Source organism: Coturnix japonica, chromosome 13 (assembly GCF_054131305.1).
Source record: "Coturnix japonica strain WE chromosome 13, WE-NBRP24, whole genome shotgun sequence".
Taxonomy (NCBI): Eukaryota; Metazoa; Chordata; class Aves; order Galliformes; family Phasianidae; genus Coturnix; species Coturnix japonica.
This window is the reverse complement of record NC_140675.1, coordinates 4,641,959-4,660,127: the sequence shown is the minus strand read 5'-3', so window position 1 is coordinate 4,660,127 and position 18,169 is coordinate 4,641,959. Positions and strand designations below refer to the sequence as shown.

At 50.7% G+C, this 18,169-nt stretch overlaps 2 protein-coding genes across 2 annotated transcripts; one reads left to right on the top strand and one right to left on the bottom strand.

Moving 5' to 3' along the window:
• The first annotated feature begins 597 nt into the window (after positions 1-597).
• On the top strand, positions 598-6,063 carry LOC146758653 (maestro heat-like repeat-containing protein family member 7). Its single transcript, XM_085514901.1, has 15 exons — positions 598-681; positions 811-1,369; positions 1,446-1,552; positions 1,773-1,922; positions 2,068-2,222; positions 2,324-2,471; positions 2,691-2,869; positions 2,953-3,090; positions 3,229-3,343; positions 3,487-3,716; positions 3,817-4,015; positions 4,321-4,758; positions 4,847-4,955; positions 5,048-5,107; positions 5,222-6,063. The coding sequence occupies exons 1-15, from the start codon at positions 598-600 to the stop codon at positions 5,389-5,391; spliced, it is 2,841 nt and encodes a 946-aa protein (XP_085371027.1). The 3' UTR covers positions 5,392-6,063.
• A 405-nt stretch (positions 6,064-6,468) lies between these two features.
• Positions 6,469-17,290, bottom strand: LOC146758652 (man(5)GlcNAc(2)-PP-dolichol translocation protein RFT1-like). The gene is made up of 14 exons (XM_085514900.1): positions 17,270-17,290; positions 16,350-16,461; positions 15,546-15,906; positions 15,320-15,436; positions 14,743-14,932; positions 14,016-14,117; positions 13,437-13,571; positions 12,665-12,743; positions 12,344-12,394; positions 11,476-11,606; positions 10,209-10,353; positions 9,491-9,596; positions 8,166-8,415; positions 6,469-7,714 (listed from the first exon to the last, which is right to left on the bottom strand). Exons 1-14 carry the CDS (start codon positions 17,288-17,290, stop codon positions 7,550-7,552), a joined length of 1,965 nt encoding a protein of 654 aa, XP_085371026.1. The 3' UTR covers positions 6,469-7,549.
• Positions 17,291-18,169: the final 879 nt, after the last annotated feature.

Genomic DNA, 18,169 nt, shown 5'->3' with positions numbered 1-18,169 from the left:
GGGCCTGGATGGGGTGCTTGGGCTCTGCACACCAAGCAGGGCACACTGCACCATCCCATCCCATCCCATCCCATCCCATCCCATCCCATCCCATCCCATCCCATCCCATCCCATCCCATCCCATCCCATCCCATCCCATCCCGCTGTGCCCACAGGCGCTGCTGCAGGAGGAGCCTGCCGAGCACCTGGACACGGAGCTCCGGCAGCAGGCCATGAGCACCATCGCCGCCATGAGGTACCGCCCCAGCACGGCTTTGCCAGCGTGGAGGCATCAGTCCCAGCCGGGGCCCTGAGCGGGACAGGCTGCAGGGCACAGGGTGCTGAGCGGAGCATCACACCTCTGCCCTCTCTCCCCTCGCAGTGGAGCATGGCTGCTTCCAGAGGAGAAGAACGGTCTCCTGCGTGCCTGCCTCGGCAGCGTCCTCCACCTCCCTTGCTACGAGGACGACGCGGACCTCGATGCGGCACTCTACGTGGAGGTGTGCATCAGCTGAGCCCTGGGGACGCTTCCTGGGCACCAGCACCTGGGATGCCCCTCTGCTGCCAGCAGGACGCAGCAGGGCAGGCCGCCCTGACCCCTGTCCTCCTTTGCAGACCATGGAAGCCCTGCACCACCTGCTGCAGGTGCTGGTGAGCAGCGCTGGCCGCTTTGTCCTCGTGGAGCTGCAGAACATCATGGAGGTTTGGATGTGGCAACGCTGGGGTTTGCGGGGATGGTTCAAGGCCACAAAGGAGGGATCCACACGAGGTCCCCCCAGGGCCTGCTGCGGGCAGGGGGTGCTGGCCCAAAACTAGCCCGTGTGGTGTTAGAGGGATGGGTGGGGAGCAGCGGGAAGATGGCAGGGCTGCAGCAGGACAGGGACGCAACCACCCACCCCGCTGCAGCTGGGGAGCAAGGGGAAGGACGAGTGCCCCGTGCTGTGGGCACAACAGCAACTTTTCTCTCCACAGCTCCTGCTGCCCTTCACCACGTGCCAGCTGGCGGCCGTGGAGGAGAGGGCTGTGGTGTGCATTGCCAGGCTGCTCGCCTTCAGCAACACCTGCGTCTTGCCTGAGGTAGGGAGTCCCGGCGCGCTCAGCTCTGGGACCACATCCTGGCTCCCCAGCCAGAGCCCACCTGTGTCCAGGCTTGCACAGAGCCTGGGCTGGGCCCTGCTGCCCACTCAGCCGTGCTGCCTCTCTCCCCAGCTGTGCACCTGCTTCGTTGGAACCGCGGTGTTCCAGCACAAGTGCCAGGAGAACCAACGCTTCCCCGTGCTGGGAAAGCTGGTCGGACACCTCATCCTGTCCTGCACTTCCACGGATGACAGGACCAGAGATGAGGCGATTAATGCTGTTCATCAGCTTTTCATCTTCATCGCTGCCCCAAGTGAGAGGAGTTGTGTTGGGCTAGGTCCCTCCAGATGCCCAGACCCCTCACTGACACCGTGTGTGCTCCTGTCCAGGACTGCCATGGCAACCGGAGGAGCGCACAGTACCACAGCTCTGGGACAGCCAAACTTCGCTCCACCAGGAGGTTTCCCGTGAGGACAGAGCCAGAAATATCTTCGAGGTACAAAGAGCAAACCCTGAGCCCACAGGAGAACCCAGGCCTGCAGTGTCAGGAAGAGTGCACGCACTGTCCCCGAGCAGCCCTGGTGCCTTTGGGGCCCTCACGCTTCATATCCCTGGCATCACCCAGCACAGCCTCTGCTCCCAGTTCTCCTGGGACACCTGCACAGCTGAGCAGCCAAGCAGAGGATAAGTCATCCCTCCTCTCCTCCCTCCCACAGGTCCTTCTGAAATACCTCCTGTACCCTGAAAAGGTCAACATTTTACTCACAGCCATTGAGAGCATGAAAGCACCGAGCCTCCACAGCACCCAGCTGGCTGCCCACATGGTGGATGTGCTCGCAGGAGAGGCTCGCTTCCCTCCACAGCAGGTGGGAACCTGCTGCTGCCTCCGCTCCAGCCCTGGGGGCTCTGCTCCATCCCTGGCACTGCGCTTGGCCGGCAGGCAGCAGTGGGGATGGCAGCAGGGCCCTGCTCTGGTGCCATCCCATTCTCACCCATGCTCCCCCCCTCCAGGTGCAAAAGATTGTGAAGGCGATCCACAGCAGCCTGCCTTCCATCAAAGCCAAGCCAGCTCTTGAAAGCCTGAGCAGGGCCTTGCTTGTGCTGGCCAGCAAATTCCCAAAGGAGATGGTCAGCAGCCTGCTGGTCTGCTCTCTCACCTGCTCCAGGTATGGGGCCACAGCCCTCAGGGCTCCTCTCCCCCCCCCCCCCACCCCACGGCCGTCAGCCAGGCAGGAGCAGCCACGCTGACAGCCCTGGGGATCTGCAGAGTTGCTGTCACCATGTGGAGGGAAATGCTCTCGGAGTCTTCAACCGTGAAGACGGTGCTGCAGGAGGTGTTCCAAGTGCTCATAAACCACACTCTGCAGCACACCTCCCCATTCATCAAGGAGAGGCCACGTGTCCTTGCCCTGGCCGTGAGTTCCTCATTCACCCAGCTGAACCCCAGCTGAGTCCCCACTCCCCTTCCCTGTCCACCCCCGAGCCTTCTTCCTGCCCTGGGATGCATCCATAGACCTGCCTGGGGCTCTGGGGGTCTCCCTCCCCCCCCCTCCCTTTCTCCATCCCTACACTTCTAAAGACGGGATGGAAACCCAGGGGACAGGGCAAGAATCATATCCGGGTGCTTTCTGCAGGCAGCAAGGATCCTACCAGAGATACTCCAGCTGCCTCTGGTCCTCAAGGAGGCTGAAGCCATCTTCCCCCAGCTCTTCCCAGCCCTTCTCCTGCAAGTGTCCTTCACCACGGAGCTGACGCTGCAGGAGGTGGAAATCTTCTGGGAGGGGCAACAGCAGCACCAGCTCACTCCCATCAGGTGCCACATCCCCGTCCCCCTGCTGCACCCAGGGACCCGGTGCTGGGGCTCCTGATGTGACTCGCACCCTTCTCCACCTGCAGGTCCGCGGTGCAGTCCTTGAAGGTGCTGCTCTGCATCGTGGGCCTCCAGAAGCAGATGGAGGCCATCCAGGAGCAGGGGGGCTGGGACGCGCTTCTCAGCACTGTGACCCACCTCCAGGGTGTGCAGGTGGTGGCCAGGTGGGAGCCCTTCCTTGTGGTGTCACGGGGGTCCCCAGTTCTCAGAGCCTGTGGCCCCTGCAGCAGTGGCAAGAGGGCTGCACAGCCAGAGCTGCGTCTGCCTGGTTCAGGGCTCACGGTGCCTTCTTATCCCTGCAGGGTGATGAGGGAACTGCCTGCTGCTCTGCGTGACCCCATCTTCCAGCAGCTGGTTGAGCTGCTCAGCACCAACTTCTACTCCTGGGATATGGTGGCCATGGTCTTCCTCGTTGAGGTGAGCAACAGCTGCAGAAGCAGAGAACACTGGAGGCTGCAAGGCCACTGGCAGCACGAGCCCTGCTGCCTCCCTCGGGGCCTGCTGTCTTTCCCCAAGCTGACTGTTAGATCCAGCACTAAGAGCCACGTGTGTTGTTGCAGATGCTGGAATGCATGGACCTCAGCAAAGAGCTGCACCGCATCATAGGAATCTTTGCCCACTATCTGCAGAGCAAGAGGGTGGGCATGCAGCAGCTGGTGCTCAGGGGCATCCTGCAGCTCAGCAAGAGGCAGGACACGGTGAGCAGGGGTGGCCAGGAATGCCACAGGTTGGGCTGGGCCTGCCATGGGGCTGTAGCGGGGCCATGTACAACTCGGCAACTCTTCAGGCAGTGAGGAGCTGGTGCGCTCTGCCCACCCCGTCACTGCCTGCTATTCAGGGCTGGTACTGGAGTAGCCTTGCCCTCATTACGCTTGCTGCCGTACCTAAAGGATGGGGTGTTTTTCCCCACAGACAAGGACAATGATCATCTTCCTGCCGTGCATCATGGAGCAGCTGCAGGATGCAGATAGTGACATCCGTGCCACGGCCCTACCAATATTCAGCAACCTGCTGCACCTCCTGAAGGAGGTTAAGCTCAGCGTCATGGCTCTGGAGCTGGCCGGCAAGCTCCCAGCTCTGCTTAACGATGTAAGGATGATAGGGAGTCCAGCACACGAGGGATGTGGCTGCCAGCCCAGCGTGCCCATGCCTGCTGCCTTGTGACAGCGCACCAGGGGACTTTCCTGGCCGCTCACCAGGTTCAGGCACTGCGTGGTCCTGGGCAGACTTTCCGCTGGGCAGAGCTTGCACACTTTGGAGCAGTTCTGAGGGCATCCTCAAGATCTGCATCCTCTCAGCTCGGAGATTTTGCCCCCACTTCACTGGTGGTGCTGTCCCTGCTTGCCATGGACTTGGAGCTGCTGACACAGATGTCCTTCCTTCCTCCTCCACAGGAGTCCGGCACGGTGCGTCAGCTCTCCATCGACTTCTTCCTCAAAACGCTGAGCTTTGTGGAGGGCCAAGAAAAGAGGAAGATGCAGAAGACGGTGTGCAGGAACCTGGTCCTGCTGTATCTACACCTGCACGATGAGGAAGAGAACGCGTCCAAGGTGGGAATCAGGTTCATCTGGGGGAGGGTGATGCTGCTCCCGTGGTGCCCCCCATACATCAAGAGTACTGCAGCCCACAGCAGCATCAGCCCCTGCTGCTGCATCCTCCCTGCAGAGGGGCTCTGGGGACACGGGCTCTGCGGCTGCTCGGGCTGCGGTGCTATCTCAGCTCTTTGGCAGGCCTCCCAGAAAGCCCTCCTTGGTGCTGCACGGTTCCTGTGCTGGAGGAAGCTGGAGCACCTGGTGCAGACAGAGCAGTTCTGGCAGATCAGCGACTGCATGGTGTGTATGCGCAACAGTATGCCCATTCCCACACCCCAGGACAGGGTCGGGACCAGCCTGCACTGACCTCACATTCTTCCCTCTTCAGCTGACCAAGAGGAGGAGACAGAGTGCAGCGCAGGACTACCTGGGCGACTGCCTGCTCTACCTGCAGAGCCTGCAGGAAACCCTGCGACTGGAGGCCGTGAGGTTCATCGGTGAGCCACGAGGCTGAGCTTCCCCCATCCCCGGCCCTCCATGCTGCACCCACGGAACAGCGGGGGTCGCTGACGGGGCTTTGTGTTCGCAGGGCTCTTAGGGCGGCACATGAGGGATGAGCAGCGGGCTGACAGAGAGCACATCTACCAAAGTAAGCCAGGGAGTGGGATGTTGGGGCAGCCAGCAGGTGACATGCCTGTCCCTCGCTCCCTCCTGCCAGAGGGGAGAGCTGGGTCATCATGCCTCTCTGTTCCTCTTATCGCAGGCCTTCAGGGAATGAAGCATGACCCCAGTCCAGCTGTCGCTTCCTTGGCCCTTCAGACGCTGAAGATCCTGAAGGAAACGAGGCCACATCCACAAGGAGCCATTGGGCAGCTCTCCACCAGGCTCTGTGGCACATGGAGGAGGTGGCGCTCCTCCCGGGCAGACAGCTGAGCGCCCTGCAAAGCTCCCAGCATCTCCTGCCTGCTGCTCAGCCCCACTCCTCGGGCACATCACTTCCCTTTGCCCCATCGCCCGCACAAATTGTGCTTTTGGAAAGTAAATGGGAGTCGTTAGGACTGGCCCTAGTATCCAGTTTTCATAGTGACTGGGCCCGTGTGCTGCTTTGTAACCTGTTATACTGCAGATAACAGCGGAGCGACATAATGGGAGAATTTCTAGCATTTCCAATGCAGTCTCAGGAACTGCAATTATTAGGCATTATCCAGGTTATTATCCAGTGTGCTTCTATTTTATTAATAAATTGGATGTGAATCAAATAGGATCTAATGTTACCAATGCTGGAATCTATGGGAATAGGCATTTGATGTGTTAGTAATGCTGGTTACAATGCTGTTAGCCTACCAATGAGCCTTTTCTAAATTGGAGAAGACAAAACCTGGACAGAAATCTCGGGTGAAGGGGATGTTCCTGTATCATAGTGTGATCACTTCCTTTCAGCCCGCTCATCAGGATTTGTAAACTATGACCGTGCATCACTTGAGACAAAGCTGTTGGGTGCACCTGGGCTGGAGTCAGGGAGGTCACAAGTACCTGATGGGGGCGGTCACATGTACCGGTATATACTATTTGTTGCAAGGCATTAAATTCGTTCTTTTGGCATTACGCACTGTGTGTGAGTCTCATCTGTTCCCCATGTGCGGAGGCACGGTACTTTCACACGCAGCCTTGACTTGTCGCCGGATTTGGAGGCGACAGTTAAGAAAACATTTCTAACAGAACCAAACATTTCTAACGGTACCACAGTGATACCAGAAAGCATTTCACCCCGTCAGCTCTGTCCATTGGTACCAACTCCTCACTGCCATTGGAAGTGAAGATGCTTCTAGAGCTGTCTCAGGACCTGTGGAGTTTGCTATGTGATGACAGTGAAGTCTTCATGCTGTACGTCTCAGCACACTCGGCATTTCCTGCTCCACTCAAACCATGTGAAGGGAATGCTGGTTGTTACAACGTGCTGCTCGTATGCTCTGAAGTCACATCTTAGACCAGCAATACGACATGGCGCCCTTAGGAAACAAAATTCAATGCTTTATTGCTTCTGAGCATTGACATTTTCAATAAATTAAATCAACACAAAGGTTTATAACAAACACAAAAAGGAGCAACCAGATGAAAAACCTCGTTGTAAGAAAAAGCAGCATTTTTTTAATCCAAAAGCAAGAGATCCAACACGCACAAACCCAGAAGGAAATCTCATTCAACATACACAACGTTCCACTTTGCAGAAAGGCGAGACAAATCTGCTCATAACTGCACTGATCACCTCAGGTAGGAACAGAACAGCAGTGAAGTCAATGATATTTAACTCTACCTTCTGGAACTTGGACGTGACTGTAATTCACAGCTGTTGTTCGGCACTGCTCAAAAACCCACCACACTTCTGTCTAGAGAAAAGCTTCAGAGCATTTCTGACAAGCTAAACGATTCTCTCCTTACATGAATGATGCTGACAGAAGTAAACTCACACAGCCAGCTTGGACTTGGACACGCTGCATATTCCAGTAGCTTCCCTGCAAGTACCAGAACTGTCTGTTTAATGCTTCTCACTTCAGGGCACCGATAACTCAGGTTTTTCTGCGCTGCATTACGTTCCACTTTGGTACTGGTTTCGTGCTTGGTCCTCGCTCCAGTGTTTGCTTCAGGTTTTGGTTCTGGTTTTTGTTTTTCAACATCAAACCATTTCTTTGCTAACTTTTTCAACAGCCCACCATCCTCAATAAGGGTATTCTTAATTACATGTTAATTAAGACGTAAGCCATACAATGCCTTCATATATGTCTCCCTACCAGTAAGAATGGGAGCTCCCCACATTAATTCTGGCCATCAGTTCATGTCAGGCAGGTGCACTACAGACCTTCATCACCAACGAGGCTGTTGGAAGAAAAGCTAAGAACGAATGATGCATGAAGAGAAAATTACTCGGCTCTCTTTCACTGTACAGAGTAGTTTAGTCAGCAACCACTTATACTGTCACTATCAATACTTCCAACAAACTCATGTGGAAACCTTTATCCAGGCAGACCCGTGCAAAGAATACAACCCTCCATAATTGCAGCCACGAACAAGAATTATTCTGCCCACGAGCATTTCATGTTCCTTTCTTCATATACTGGGAGAGGAACTGGCTTCTGACAAAGTGGACCAGCTTGGTCTCTGTGCAGAACATGGTAATGGTGGTAGCTGCAAAGCACAGCGCCCCAATGCTGATGTGAATCAGCCTTGACATCCAACCCTTATCGCAGCAGAAGAATGCCTAAAACAAAGGAAACCAGCAACTGAAGGAAAACCAGTTGGCACAAGGTAGGCCAGCTACATACATGATAGATGTTGTTGTTTTATTCCCCCTGCACTGCTTTTTTATTTTTTTAACCGAATCTTTAGTGACCATTTCTTTGCACTATCACCATCAATTACCAAGAACTAAGAATGTGGATATACAGATGGCCAGCAGAACTGTCTGACTCATTAGGTACACAGTTCTCTGCCACCTGGAGAAGGCAAGCAGGCACACATCTGAAGATCAATATAATTGCATGTCTTTGTTTCATTTTTAATAGATCTATACGCAGCCTTGCAAGATGTAATGGAAATCTCCAAGGCTATGGTTGTAAGCCTTTCCTGTTGATAATATTTCTTTCCTTCTGGTAATGAAGCCATCTGACAAACCTCCGCAGTGAAAGGAACATCCCGAGGCAGATACTTACCTCTGAATAAACAGTAATTCCTCCACTTATGACATAAGCGAGTATTAAAAACGGTGAGGGAAGCAAGCCTGTCAAAGGTCTGTAGGAGCTTTCCTTGAAGTACTCATAGATGTACTGGATGCTGTGAGCAATGCGAATACCCATATTAAAGCAGTTGGCAAGGATGAAGCCAACACTTCCGTGCCAGCGGGTCAAGAAATAAGAGATGCACAGGAACACGAAGGACAAGGCCAGCATAACAAAATTGTACCTAGGAAGAAGAAACAACATAAACAACATATGCAGTTGCACTATTTAATTACTAAACTCATTTTCAGAAGATAAAAATCCATTCGCTTTCTAAAACATGGGAGCAACAACTCCTGTCATCTGCTAACAGCCGGCAAGGCTGAGAAAAGAAATGCAGCACAAGAATGAAAAATACGTTGAGTAAACTAAACCAACAACTACTTTAAGTGAAGGAAATTCTATCCTACTATTCACCTGTGCATTCACTTCAGAAAACCTACTAACAATAATTAGCAGTATCAAACACTGAGGACTTTTTCCTTCTCTATTCGGTACTGAAGAACAATAACGCTCAATAGGGTGACACTTAGTCCTGCTCCAAACAGTGGCTTTAAAGAGAAGATCACACTTGGAAAGGGGGACAAAAGCAGTCCTTGCACATCTAAAAAGAATTGCTCAATTGCTAAACTGCTAAAAGAGGATCTCTTTTAATTAATGACCTAAAAAAAATAAAGGCCTAATTAATTTGGAACAGAGCTGTAATAGACAACAGCCACAGAAGTGAAACAAGTCCGATGGCAGCCATCAGGTTGCAGTGCCAACACACCACAACAGAGAACCAAGAAAACATCCAGGCTGCAAAACATCACAGGAAGTCATCTTGTCCAGAGCTCTCCTCAAGGCCGATAAACCACTGAACTCATGTCATCCCAAATGTGATCTATAGAAACTGTGACTGAGAAGTTTTAACAGCTGCAAGACTTTAAGGAGTTTAACATAACAGTCCACCTTAAAAACTGAAGCTTCTATTCACGTACATGTACAGAAAATAAGACTTCACATTAAATTACTTTCCCAGTTTGCTGTGTATTAAAAGCTAATAACCTTGTCAGTTCGGATCCTTTTTACCCAAAGGTTTAAACTAAAGCTTTTACATCGAGGTCTGCACACAGTCCTTAAAACGACTGCAAAAAGAAACTGCCTTCTCAGTAACAGAAAAGCATTTCCAAGCGAATATCCAAGCAGAACAATTGTTCTCCATTTGCATGCTTAACTCCATGCAAATCACACACAGATGCACTGGGGGTACTCCTCACCTGTCCACTTCTTCTTTGCACATCGAAGCAAACGTGAAACATTCTGTTACTCCATTGACAGCAAGAAATAGGACATACAACGAGTAGCACCGGAGAAGATCGGGACCTACAACAAAATAAAGACAGCAGCATTACAAGGATAAAGAGATCATTATTTCTTTTATAAAGCCACAGTTTCATACTCCACAACAGAAGCTGTAACATTATCACCGATGATAACAGCAACTTCTGTGTCCCTTTGAGAAGCTTCTGGTCTGGACATCTTGACAAGATGACAAACAGAATAAACAAAGCAAGGGGAACCCAAACACAAAGTACAAGGCAGCAGCAGCTATTAATGTAACAGACAAGATCTCCTACACAAAAGTGGTGGTTGTATTTATTGGGCCATAAGCTGGTACACGTGACACAAGTCAGGAAAAGCCAATGCTTTATCCTTCCTTCCTTGTAAACCTCCTAATATTGTTAAAACTACTGCTGGGCTACATTCCAGCCTCTGCAAGCATCCCTGCAGGTAACTTTGGGAGCTGTGGTGCTACAGTTGGAATATTCTAAATGCATGCATCTACAGGAGGGCAAAGCAATCAAATAATTCTACCAGAATGAGGCTACTTGAAGCTCCTTTTAACCTGAGCTGATTTTTTTCAGACAGAAAGCTGACCGAGCCAAGAGCTCAGAACAGAGCTGAGAAACAAAAAACACAGCTAAAGCTTTTTACCTGTTCCAGAACTGAGCATTGAACCTCCATAAATATCCAGAGCCAGCTGAGAAAAGGCACATCCAAAAACAGCAATGGTAAGGCCAATCAGAAGCACCAGCTTCAACAGCAGTTCTAACACATTCGAAGCCATAGCAACATCATCCTGGAGAAAAAAACAGAAACAAAACAACAAAACCCAGCAGTCAATTACACGAACTAGAACCAGCACAACTGCTGCTGTCACCAAGAGAAACTGTTCCAGGGGGAAAAAGTCCACTGGCACAATGCAAGGCACAGCCAAGACTATTTTTTGGTATTGACACACCTACACACTTGGTCCTGGCTTCCAGCTGTGCTCAGGTATTCTTATTCTCTTCCGTATTATATGCAGAACTCTCAACAAAGATCAGCCATTGACAGCTCTGTTTCAGGGCTTAAGGAAAGGGGCAAACAGCAGCCAGTAAATAGCAAAGAAAAGCACAGCATTTGCCCAGGGCCACAGCCTGAATCACCAAAAGGGCCACGTCTTCATTGTTACACTGGACTACAAGTTTCGCCACAGCATAAGGAGCCACTTGTGAGTTCTGTACATGGTAAGATGCAGCTGCCCACACCCCTCATGAGGAGTCAAACCTCCTGCCAGGTGCACGGGATAAGCCCACACACAAACACACCATGAACACTCCACGTCAAACACACACACAGGTACACCTCTGTCAGCCTACCATTAACGTGAGACACGACACTTGGCTGACTGGGACCTTCCTATCTGACCAAGAATTTCTTCTAGAGCATACAGAAACCTCTCCTTCATGTAACCATCGTTACTGCGCAAACAATCCCAAAGCTCAGCTAAAACACAGCTGTCTTCCTCTGGAAAGGGCACCCTCTGAAGCGCTCAATGCTTACCAGCCTGTTGTATTTTCAAGTCAGTCAAATATTGTCAAGTGCCACTTATTTGCTGGAAAGAGATTGAACCTACAGTAATTGCCTCAGCACAGCTGCACAGACATGGTGCACAAGCACCATGCTGTTGGAGTAGAGGATTTTAACTTCAATTACCAGACAATGCAGCATTATGTCATTGAACCTCGTAACTCCTACTTCGCTACCTTTTTATCCATTTGCTTTTTGTCCAGACTCCTTCGGCATGGTCTCCACTTCAAGTTTCTTTCCAAATATCTTTACACTCAGTAATTTAAACACACGTCAGTCACACTCCTGATACAATTGATCTCCAACAGAAGGTAAGCATTTCATGTGGAACCAATACTAACAAACGTACCTGCTTCTGATCCTTTACATTCTTCCCTCTTTCCAATACTTGAGCGAAAAAGACATAAAAACTCTCTTCAATAGGCAAAAAGATGAACCTGGCCACCAGCGACCCGAGATTATTCACGATATCATACACACCTTCACAAACAAAACACACCAACAAGCTGTCACTTTTTTTCTGGCACAAATTCCTATTCCACATTTCTGATAAACAAAGAGAGAACCAGTGGAACTTAATGCAGCATTAGAGCAAATCTAGCAATAGCCCCAGACACCCCCAGGCAGCCCCTTCAGTTCTTACTACAGAGGAAGATAAAAGATCCAGATGCAAGAGAATCAGCCTGTGGCGCAGCCAGTACTGTCACCTGAACTGCTGCTGCCATTCATTACTCTGTAAGGACACTGCTTTTATGGAGCACATTCAGTTGGAGATGTGATGCTACAAACAACAGTGTTCCTGCTGTAACAGCTAACAGACTGCAAAGGAAGACAACAGGGCCAAGAAAATGAAGAGAAGGAACTGCAATGTATCAGATACTATGCTGCCTCCTTCCAAGTTTTTAAAACAGAAACAAGACGCACAGCAGAAGAGGCACAACTGCCAAGTTTTGATCCAAGGGAGAAGCATTCCTTAAATCCACGACCCTCAAACAAGTTGCTCTGGTTTTGTTTCTTGTTTTTTGGTGTGTGTTATATTTAATAACCATTTACCCATCATTCTCTGAAATGCACCTCAACGTCCCAGCGCCACTGAAATCCTCCAACATTTTCATGTTATTTTCAAATGGTTTCTAATATTTTCAGTATTTTCAGAAGCAGACAAAAAGGAGCAACTAGAAAATGATGTCATTGTTGCACAGCATCGCCACACTCACCCTGATCGCCAAAGTTTATCACATTCAGAAAAGTCATCACGTATCGCTCACCTGAAGTTGAAAACACAGAAGTAAGGACAAACCCCCACATCTCTCCCCGTGTGTGTCCAGGCCCTGCTAACAGGACGCATTCCAGAGACATGTCCAGCAGGACGGTACAGTTCTGATCCTCCACAAACCTTCCGTAACTGCACCTGGGTTGCCAACACCTGCTGGTGCCGCTCTGACCACCATCCCCTCCCAGCCTTCCCAGGCTCCTTGTCCATTTTGTGACCTGTATCCACTTTCCTTCCCCCAGCATTCCCACACATTGAGCCTCACCCTCTGTCAAAATCTGCTTCAGGAAGGACTGTTTGAAGAAGCTCCAAGTCAGCCATGCTTCCTTCCAGTTAAGGAAAGCCTGCAAATTCAAAGAAGCAGCGTCACCCTGGTCTGGCTGACTTTCTCCCTTGTGGAAAATCACCGTCTTTGCAGATACACAAAGGAACTGCATAAGTTTTCTACAGAGTAAATCACTCAACAGTAACCAGAGAGGGGGAAAAGTTGTTTAGCAGACCAATATAACTCTGCCCCTCACAGTACTGTACATCTTTCAGTGCTCTTCAAAGCACTCCTGCAAGCCTCACAAGACAGAACTGCCTTCATGTCCTCAATCCCTCAGTCTCTTCCTCATCTTTGCCTTTTCATTTCTTTCTTTGCCCCATTTCCTTTTTGGATGACATCAGAGATCTGAGTATCTGCAGGACGCTGTGCACCACCACGTTCTGTCTGAGGAGAAGTTGAAGTACCAGCTCTGTAAGACAACCCTGGATTCTCTTCTACCTGATACCAGCTCACTCCCTTTAACACTGTAAATGTTCCATCTCCAATCAACAGATGAGGCAGCCAACGAAGCCCAGAAACAAAGAGCTCCAGGTTCACTGTGGTTTTCTGACAAGGATTTGAATGCAACAACTGTGAATGGAATTTTATACAACCATGCTTCCTAACCAGCCATGGTGTCCAGGAGCAGAAATAATCTCTCAGTCACTCCATCAACTCCAGTTTTCAAAGCGCTCTCGTCAAAGACTTAAGAATGAACTGTGTGACCCACCTTATCCGCCATCCAGTTAGGTAACAGGCCTTTCATTCCTGTAATCGGAAATGACTTCTTTGTTGCTTCAGGAGACCCCAAGAACTTTGCAAAACAAACCACATAGCACAGCACCAGAACACTGGTGTACAAAAGCTGGAAAGACAAGGAAGGAAAAAAACAAAGAATGAGTGAGAACTCAGTGAGAAGTGAAGGCAGTTCTTCCTCCTGTCAACTCTGAACCTAGCTGAAGGCGTTACTGTAACTCCCCTCCCCACACACAGAGTACTGTTGATTTAAATTCATTTTAATCAGCAGATCAGCATCACAGCCCTCTGCCCTCAAGAACAGCTAAAGCACACACAACATAACAACCTTATTCACAAAATGTACCTTTAGGCACACAACAAAGGTGCCCATTAAACTGACTGGGCTCAACGCGCCAAGTAACGTCTATCACCAAAATCCTTCACATTTAAACCCTCACCTCGGAGGAACATTCTCTCACCTCCTCAGTGTTATCTAGCAGGTTAAATGTCACAGACAGCAGCAAAGAACATTTCAGAGCAAGAATTTATATACAGAATACAGGAAACTTACCTGAGCCAAGGAAAAAATGTGAAGGCCCCATTGCGGATAAAGGATGACTAAGATAACTGTCAAAGTGCATTTTGACACTATCGAAAGGCTTTCAGCAATTACCTTCAAGAAAGAGAAAATAGACAACGCTCATTTTTGCCAGCTTAACCACCTACAGGAAGGCAAAGCACTCCAGTTTCACACACACAACCCACAAAGGACCTGTAAGGCATTCACAGTCAGTGTGGCTACCACAGTTCTGCTGCTGCATTGACCACGTCACGCTGCAGCATCTCTGCACATTCTCAAGTCTTATAGGGCACTTTTCCCCCATCACACTGCCCCGCTCCCTTGTGTGGGACCCACATGGGAGTAAATCCTGCTTGGCACAATCGTGACCCCAGCTGCTGCATTTCACAGCCTCACACCAACAGTGAAAAGCAGAAGTGTGGAAGGCGTCTGTGCCTCCCTCTGAGCAACACTTGTGATTATACATTTAATGAGCATTAGGGAGGTAACTTCTAAACAAATTAACTTCCTTTTTTAAACAGGAGCAAATTAACGTTACAAATACATTATGACTACATCGTACAGCACGAAGCAACCCATAGCTTCATTTGTTTTTTAAGCACCCCTGAACATGCACAGATCCAGTTCAGGAATCTGGTCTTCATTTCCATTACATCACTTTTTCAGCACGAAGTTTCTCCGTCCCACACAGCCCTATGCTCACAGCTTCCCTACTAACCTTAAGCCTTACAAACAGGTGAGCCTGGGCTAAAACCCAGAATGGCTCCCCTAGAAGCTCAACAACTGCAGAGAGGCCAAACGCCACCACGCCAGCCTGATAGTGAGGAACCACGGATGGATCCGGAACTTCAAGTACGTGCAGCCAGACGAAGCCCAGGAAAACAGACCAGAAGACACCAAGAGGGACTCTAAAAAGTTAATGTAAAAACAGTCAGGTTTCCTTCAGCAGAAAAAAGAACAAGAGAAAATCTGATTCAAATTTCCCACGCTGCTGTACTTTACGTATGTCGAAAGAGATCAGACAAACTCATTGCTATTGTAGCTACAAGTTTTGGTGTAAAACCTGTCAGTGCGAGCTACTACTTGCAGCTATGAGTCTGATAGCCCCAATGTAACTGTTACAGTGAGCCTTCCAGGCAATGGCAGTGGAGTCAGCAGAAGAAAACATGCACGGCATGCAGTGCAGACACGGGCTGCAGACACGGGCCGCCTCGTGCAGGTCCCGCTGCAGGACCCGCCGCCTCCTCCAGCCGGAACCAGGAGTGAGCTCTAAAGCAAAGCGGAGCCGCTCTCACGTCAGCCACAGCAGGTTGATGGTCGCGGCCCAGCTCCGCTCCGCGCCGCCGCTCAAGCAGGCCCTGCGGAACGCCTCCCTGGCCAGGAACACCGCGGTGGAATAGAGCAGCGTCAGCCTGCGGGAGACACGACGGGACACGGGGTCGGCCCCGCTCCGTGCCAAGGAAACCCGGCCACCAGAGGCGGTTCCCGGCGGCTCCCATTGCCGGGGCAGCGCGGCGTCACCTCACGCTGACGACGCCGAGGAGCTCCCTGGACAGGTAGCGCAGCGTCAGCGCGTTCAGCCTGAAGGTGACCGCCCGGAACAGCACCTGCGGGAGAACGGGGGAGGAAAGCGCTGCCGGGGGGCCGGGCCGGCTCCCGCGGGCGCCGCCCAGGAGGGCGAGGAGCGGGAGGAGGCGGAGCCGGGGGTCCCGGGTCGGCCCGCACCTGCAGCAGGGCGCTGGACGAGGCCAGGCGGGCGGTCTGATGGAGAGCACCGACGGCCGCCATGACACCGAGCGACCGGCCGGAAGGACGGCGTCGCGCCGCGATGACGTCACGAGGGGGCGGACGGCAGCAGAGCTGAACCCGACCCGTGTGGTGCCTGTCAGCAGGTGGCGGCGGGGTGACACAGCGGGGTGTGCAGCGATACAATGTACGGCCTCAGTGTGCGGGGAAATGGCAGCCAGAGGCGTCCAGCTCCACTTGTGAATGTGGATGGAGCACAAGCAGCGCGTGTGAGCGCAGTGATGTGGTGCATTGCAGCACTGGGGGCACGGACAGGAAAGAAAAGCCCCAGATCTGGCCATGCAGCTTTTAGCAGCGCCGCATTCGGCTCTTGTTCTTTGCTGGCCAAAACACGGAGCTGCTGGTAGTGACAGTGCTGAGACACGGCGCTTTGTAGCTGACACTGCTCCACACAACTGTGCTGTTGTGCTCTTTGCACCCGGTGCAGTTCCCATGGAAATAAATGGCAGGCATTACTTTTGGAGCAGCCCGTACAATACAACTTCACCACCTCATTTTATCTGTGCCTTATCATCCTACCTAAAATGTACGACTCTTTTCTGAGAATCCAATAGTACCGAAGGTTCATCGTAAGAGACACTTCAGGAGTCACCTCAGGCTGTTCTAAGCGGTAGAACACTCCCATCGCATCCTGAGGAATGTGGAGAGGTTCAAAGAAGAGGCTCTGACCCCACGTCTGAGGCTAAACCAGCACTGACATCCTCCGTGCACACCATACTCCTAACATTCCATGTCTGATGTGGAGCAAACTCCTGTCCATCCGCACACAAAACCTGATGCGATCAATTATGCTGAAAGCACAATACAGAAAGCAAAAACCTGTTCTCTGTCTGTGGCGAACCTGAAATCTTTCCAACAGAAACAGAGCCCCACAGCATCCCTATGGGAGCAGCAAGGCACAAATGCCACTTCTGACTACTGCAGTGACACCATACCCCGAGCCTGTGACTTGAATCACTTCATCCTCTCACAAACATTACATTGTACAGAACGAAACCCCGTAATGTTGTCAGTAACGTTTCCGAAGGGTATATGCAGGTTCACTGCAGCCTAGGAGAGAGCTAGCCAGGAAACCATGAAGTCAGCCTTGCTTTTTTATTGAATTATGGCAGTTTTCCAGACCTTTGTGTGATTATTAAAACAAAAGAGAGAACTGTGGTGCTTAACAATGAGATCAGATCAGCGGTACAGAGAGTGGAATGTGTAATTTGCAACAGGGGAGGCCCAAAATCAGACTTGCCTTGTTAAACCATACAGATAAAAGGGTGAGCAGCCCTTTTCACTGTGCAACACTGGGTTTTTCAACCAAATCCATGTGAGGCTGCTATGAGCTTTGCGTGTCATTTTCTTGAAGCACATGACGACTCACCAATAAAAAGTGAACTCATTCAGTCTGCTGGCTGTTTTGCAGCCCAGGCTTACATTTGGTCCCTTTTTACCTCTGAGCCAAAGTCTAGCATCGTTAGCAAGAGGCCAAGCTAAGACATTTACTTACACGCAATACCATTTAACCACGTTAATAATGCAGGACATCAGGTGGTTCCAGCTGGGTAGTGCAGTGAAGACATATCAGCTATTTGCTCAGAACTGAACTGAGAAAACAGAACACTTCATCTTTGCTAACACCATCGTTACTGTCCGTGTTCTACACACAGAAGGTGTGCCCACGTGAAGAACACGCTCTGTGCTAACTGTGGGGCACAGCACACTCCTCGGTGGCTGCTCCTGCATTCCTGAAGGAAAGCAGTCTTTGTTAGCAGATCTTTTGCTTGGAAGACAAACCAAACAGTTACTTACACCAGAACACAGTAAAGCAAAAAGAATAATAAAGTTACTTGAAAAGTGATTGTGCAGAATGGACAAGGGAGAAATGCTCAATACTTGCAGAAGTAGAAAGAAAGGTCCTGAAAACAAGGGAGAATTCTGGCATCACTTATTTTAAAAGAATGGTGACTCAGTATTTAGAAAAGAGGTCAGCCACTGGATTTCACAACCACATGTGGAGAACACTACAGAGGAAACTGGATGGGTCTGCCAAAGCAGTCAGTGTAGGGCCGAGAGCTGCCTCCCCCACACACACCGAGGTGGATTCAAAACAAAAAAACACAGAACTCTCCTCTGCAACTATTTCTGAAGTGTTTGACCAGCAGAGTGCAAAAACCAGCAGCACTGAACTGCTACAGGGACCGAAATGTGCTGACATCACCAGAGCCAGGTGGGCAAATCCGAGACAGCTTCGTGTGTTACTGCCCATCCTGTACCCAGCTGTGCATAAATAGGAAATGTCAGTCTAACTATTCCAATGCAGTCTGTAAGGTGAACAGACAACACGTGGAAAA

Coding starts and splice junctions, on each gene's coding strand:
- LOC146758653 (XM_085514901.1), top strand. CDS start 598: ATGGAAGCCCTGCACCACCTGCTGCAGGTGCTGGTGAGCAGCGCTGGC. Junction 1,553..1,772: donor GAGCCAGAAATATCTTCGAG/GTACAAAGAGCA, acceptor TCCCTCCCACAG/GTCCTTCTGAAATACCTCCT. Junction 5,108..5,221: donor CAGAGAGCACATCTACCAAA/GTAAGCCAGGGA, acceptor CTCTTATCGCAG/GCCTTCAGGGAATGAAGCAT.
- LOC146758652 (XM_085514900.1), bottom strand. CDS start 17,290: ATGCTAGACTTTGGCTCAGAG. Junction 16,462..17,269: donor TGCTAGACTTTGGCTCAGAG/GTAAAAAGGGAC, acceptor CACATTCCTCAG/GATGCGATGGGAGTGTTCTA. Junction 14,118..14,742: donor ACCTGTTTGTAAGGCTTAAG/GTTAGTAGGGAA, acceptor TCTTTCTTGAAG/GTAATTGCTGAAAGCCTTTC.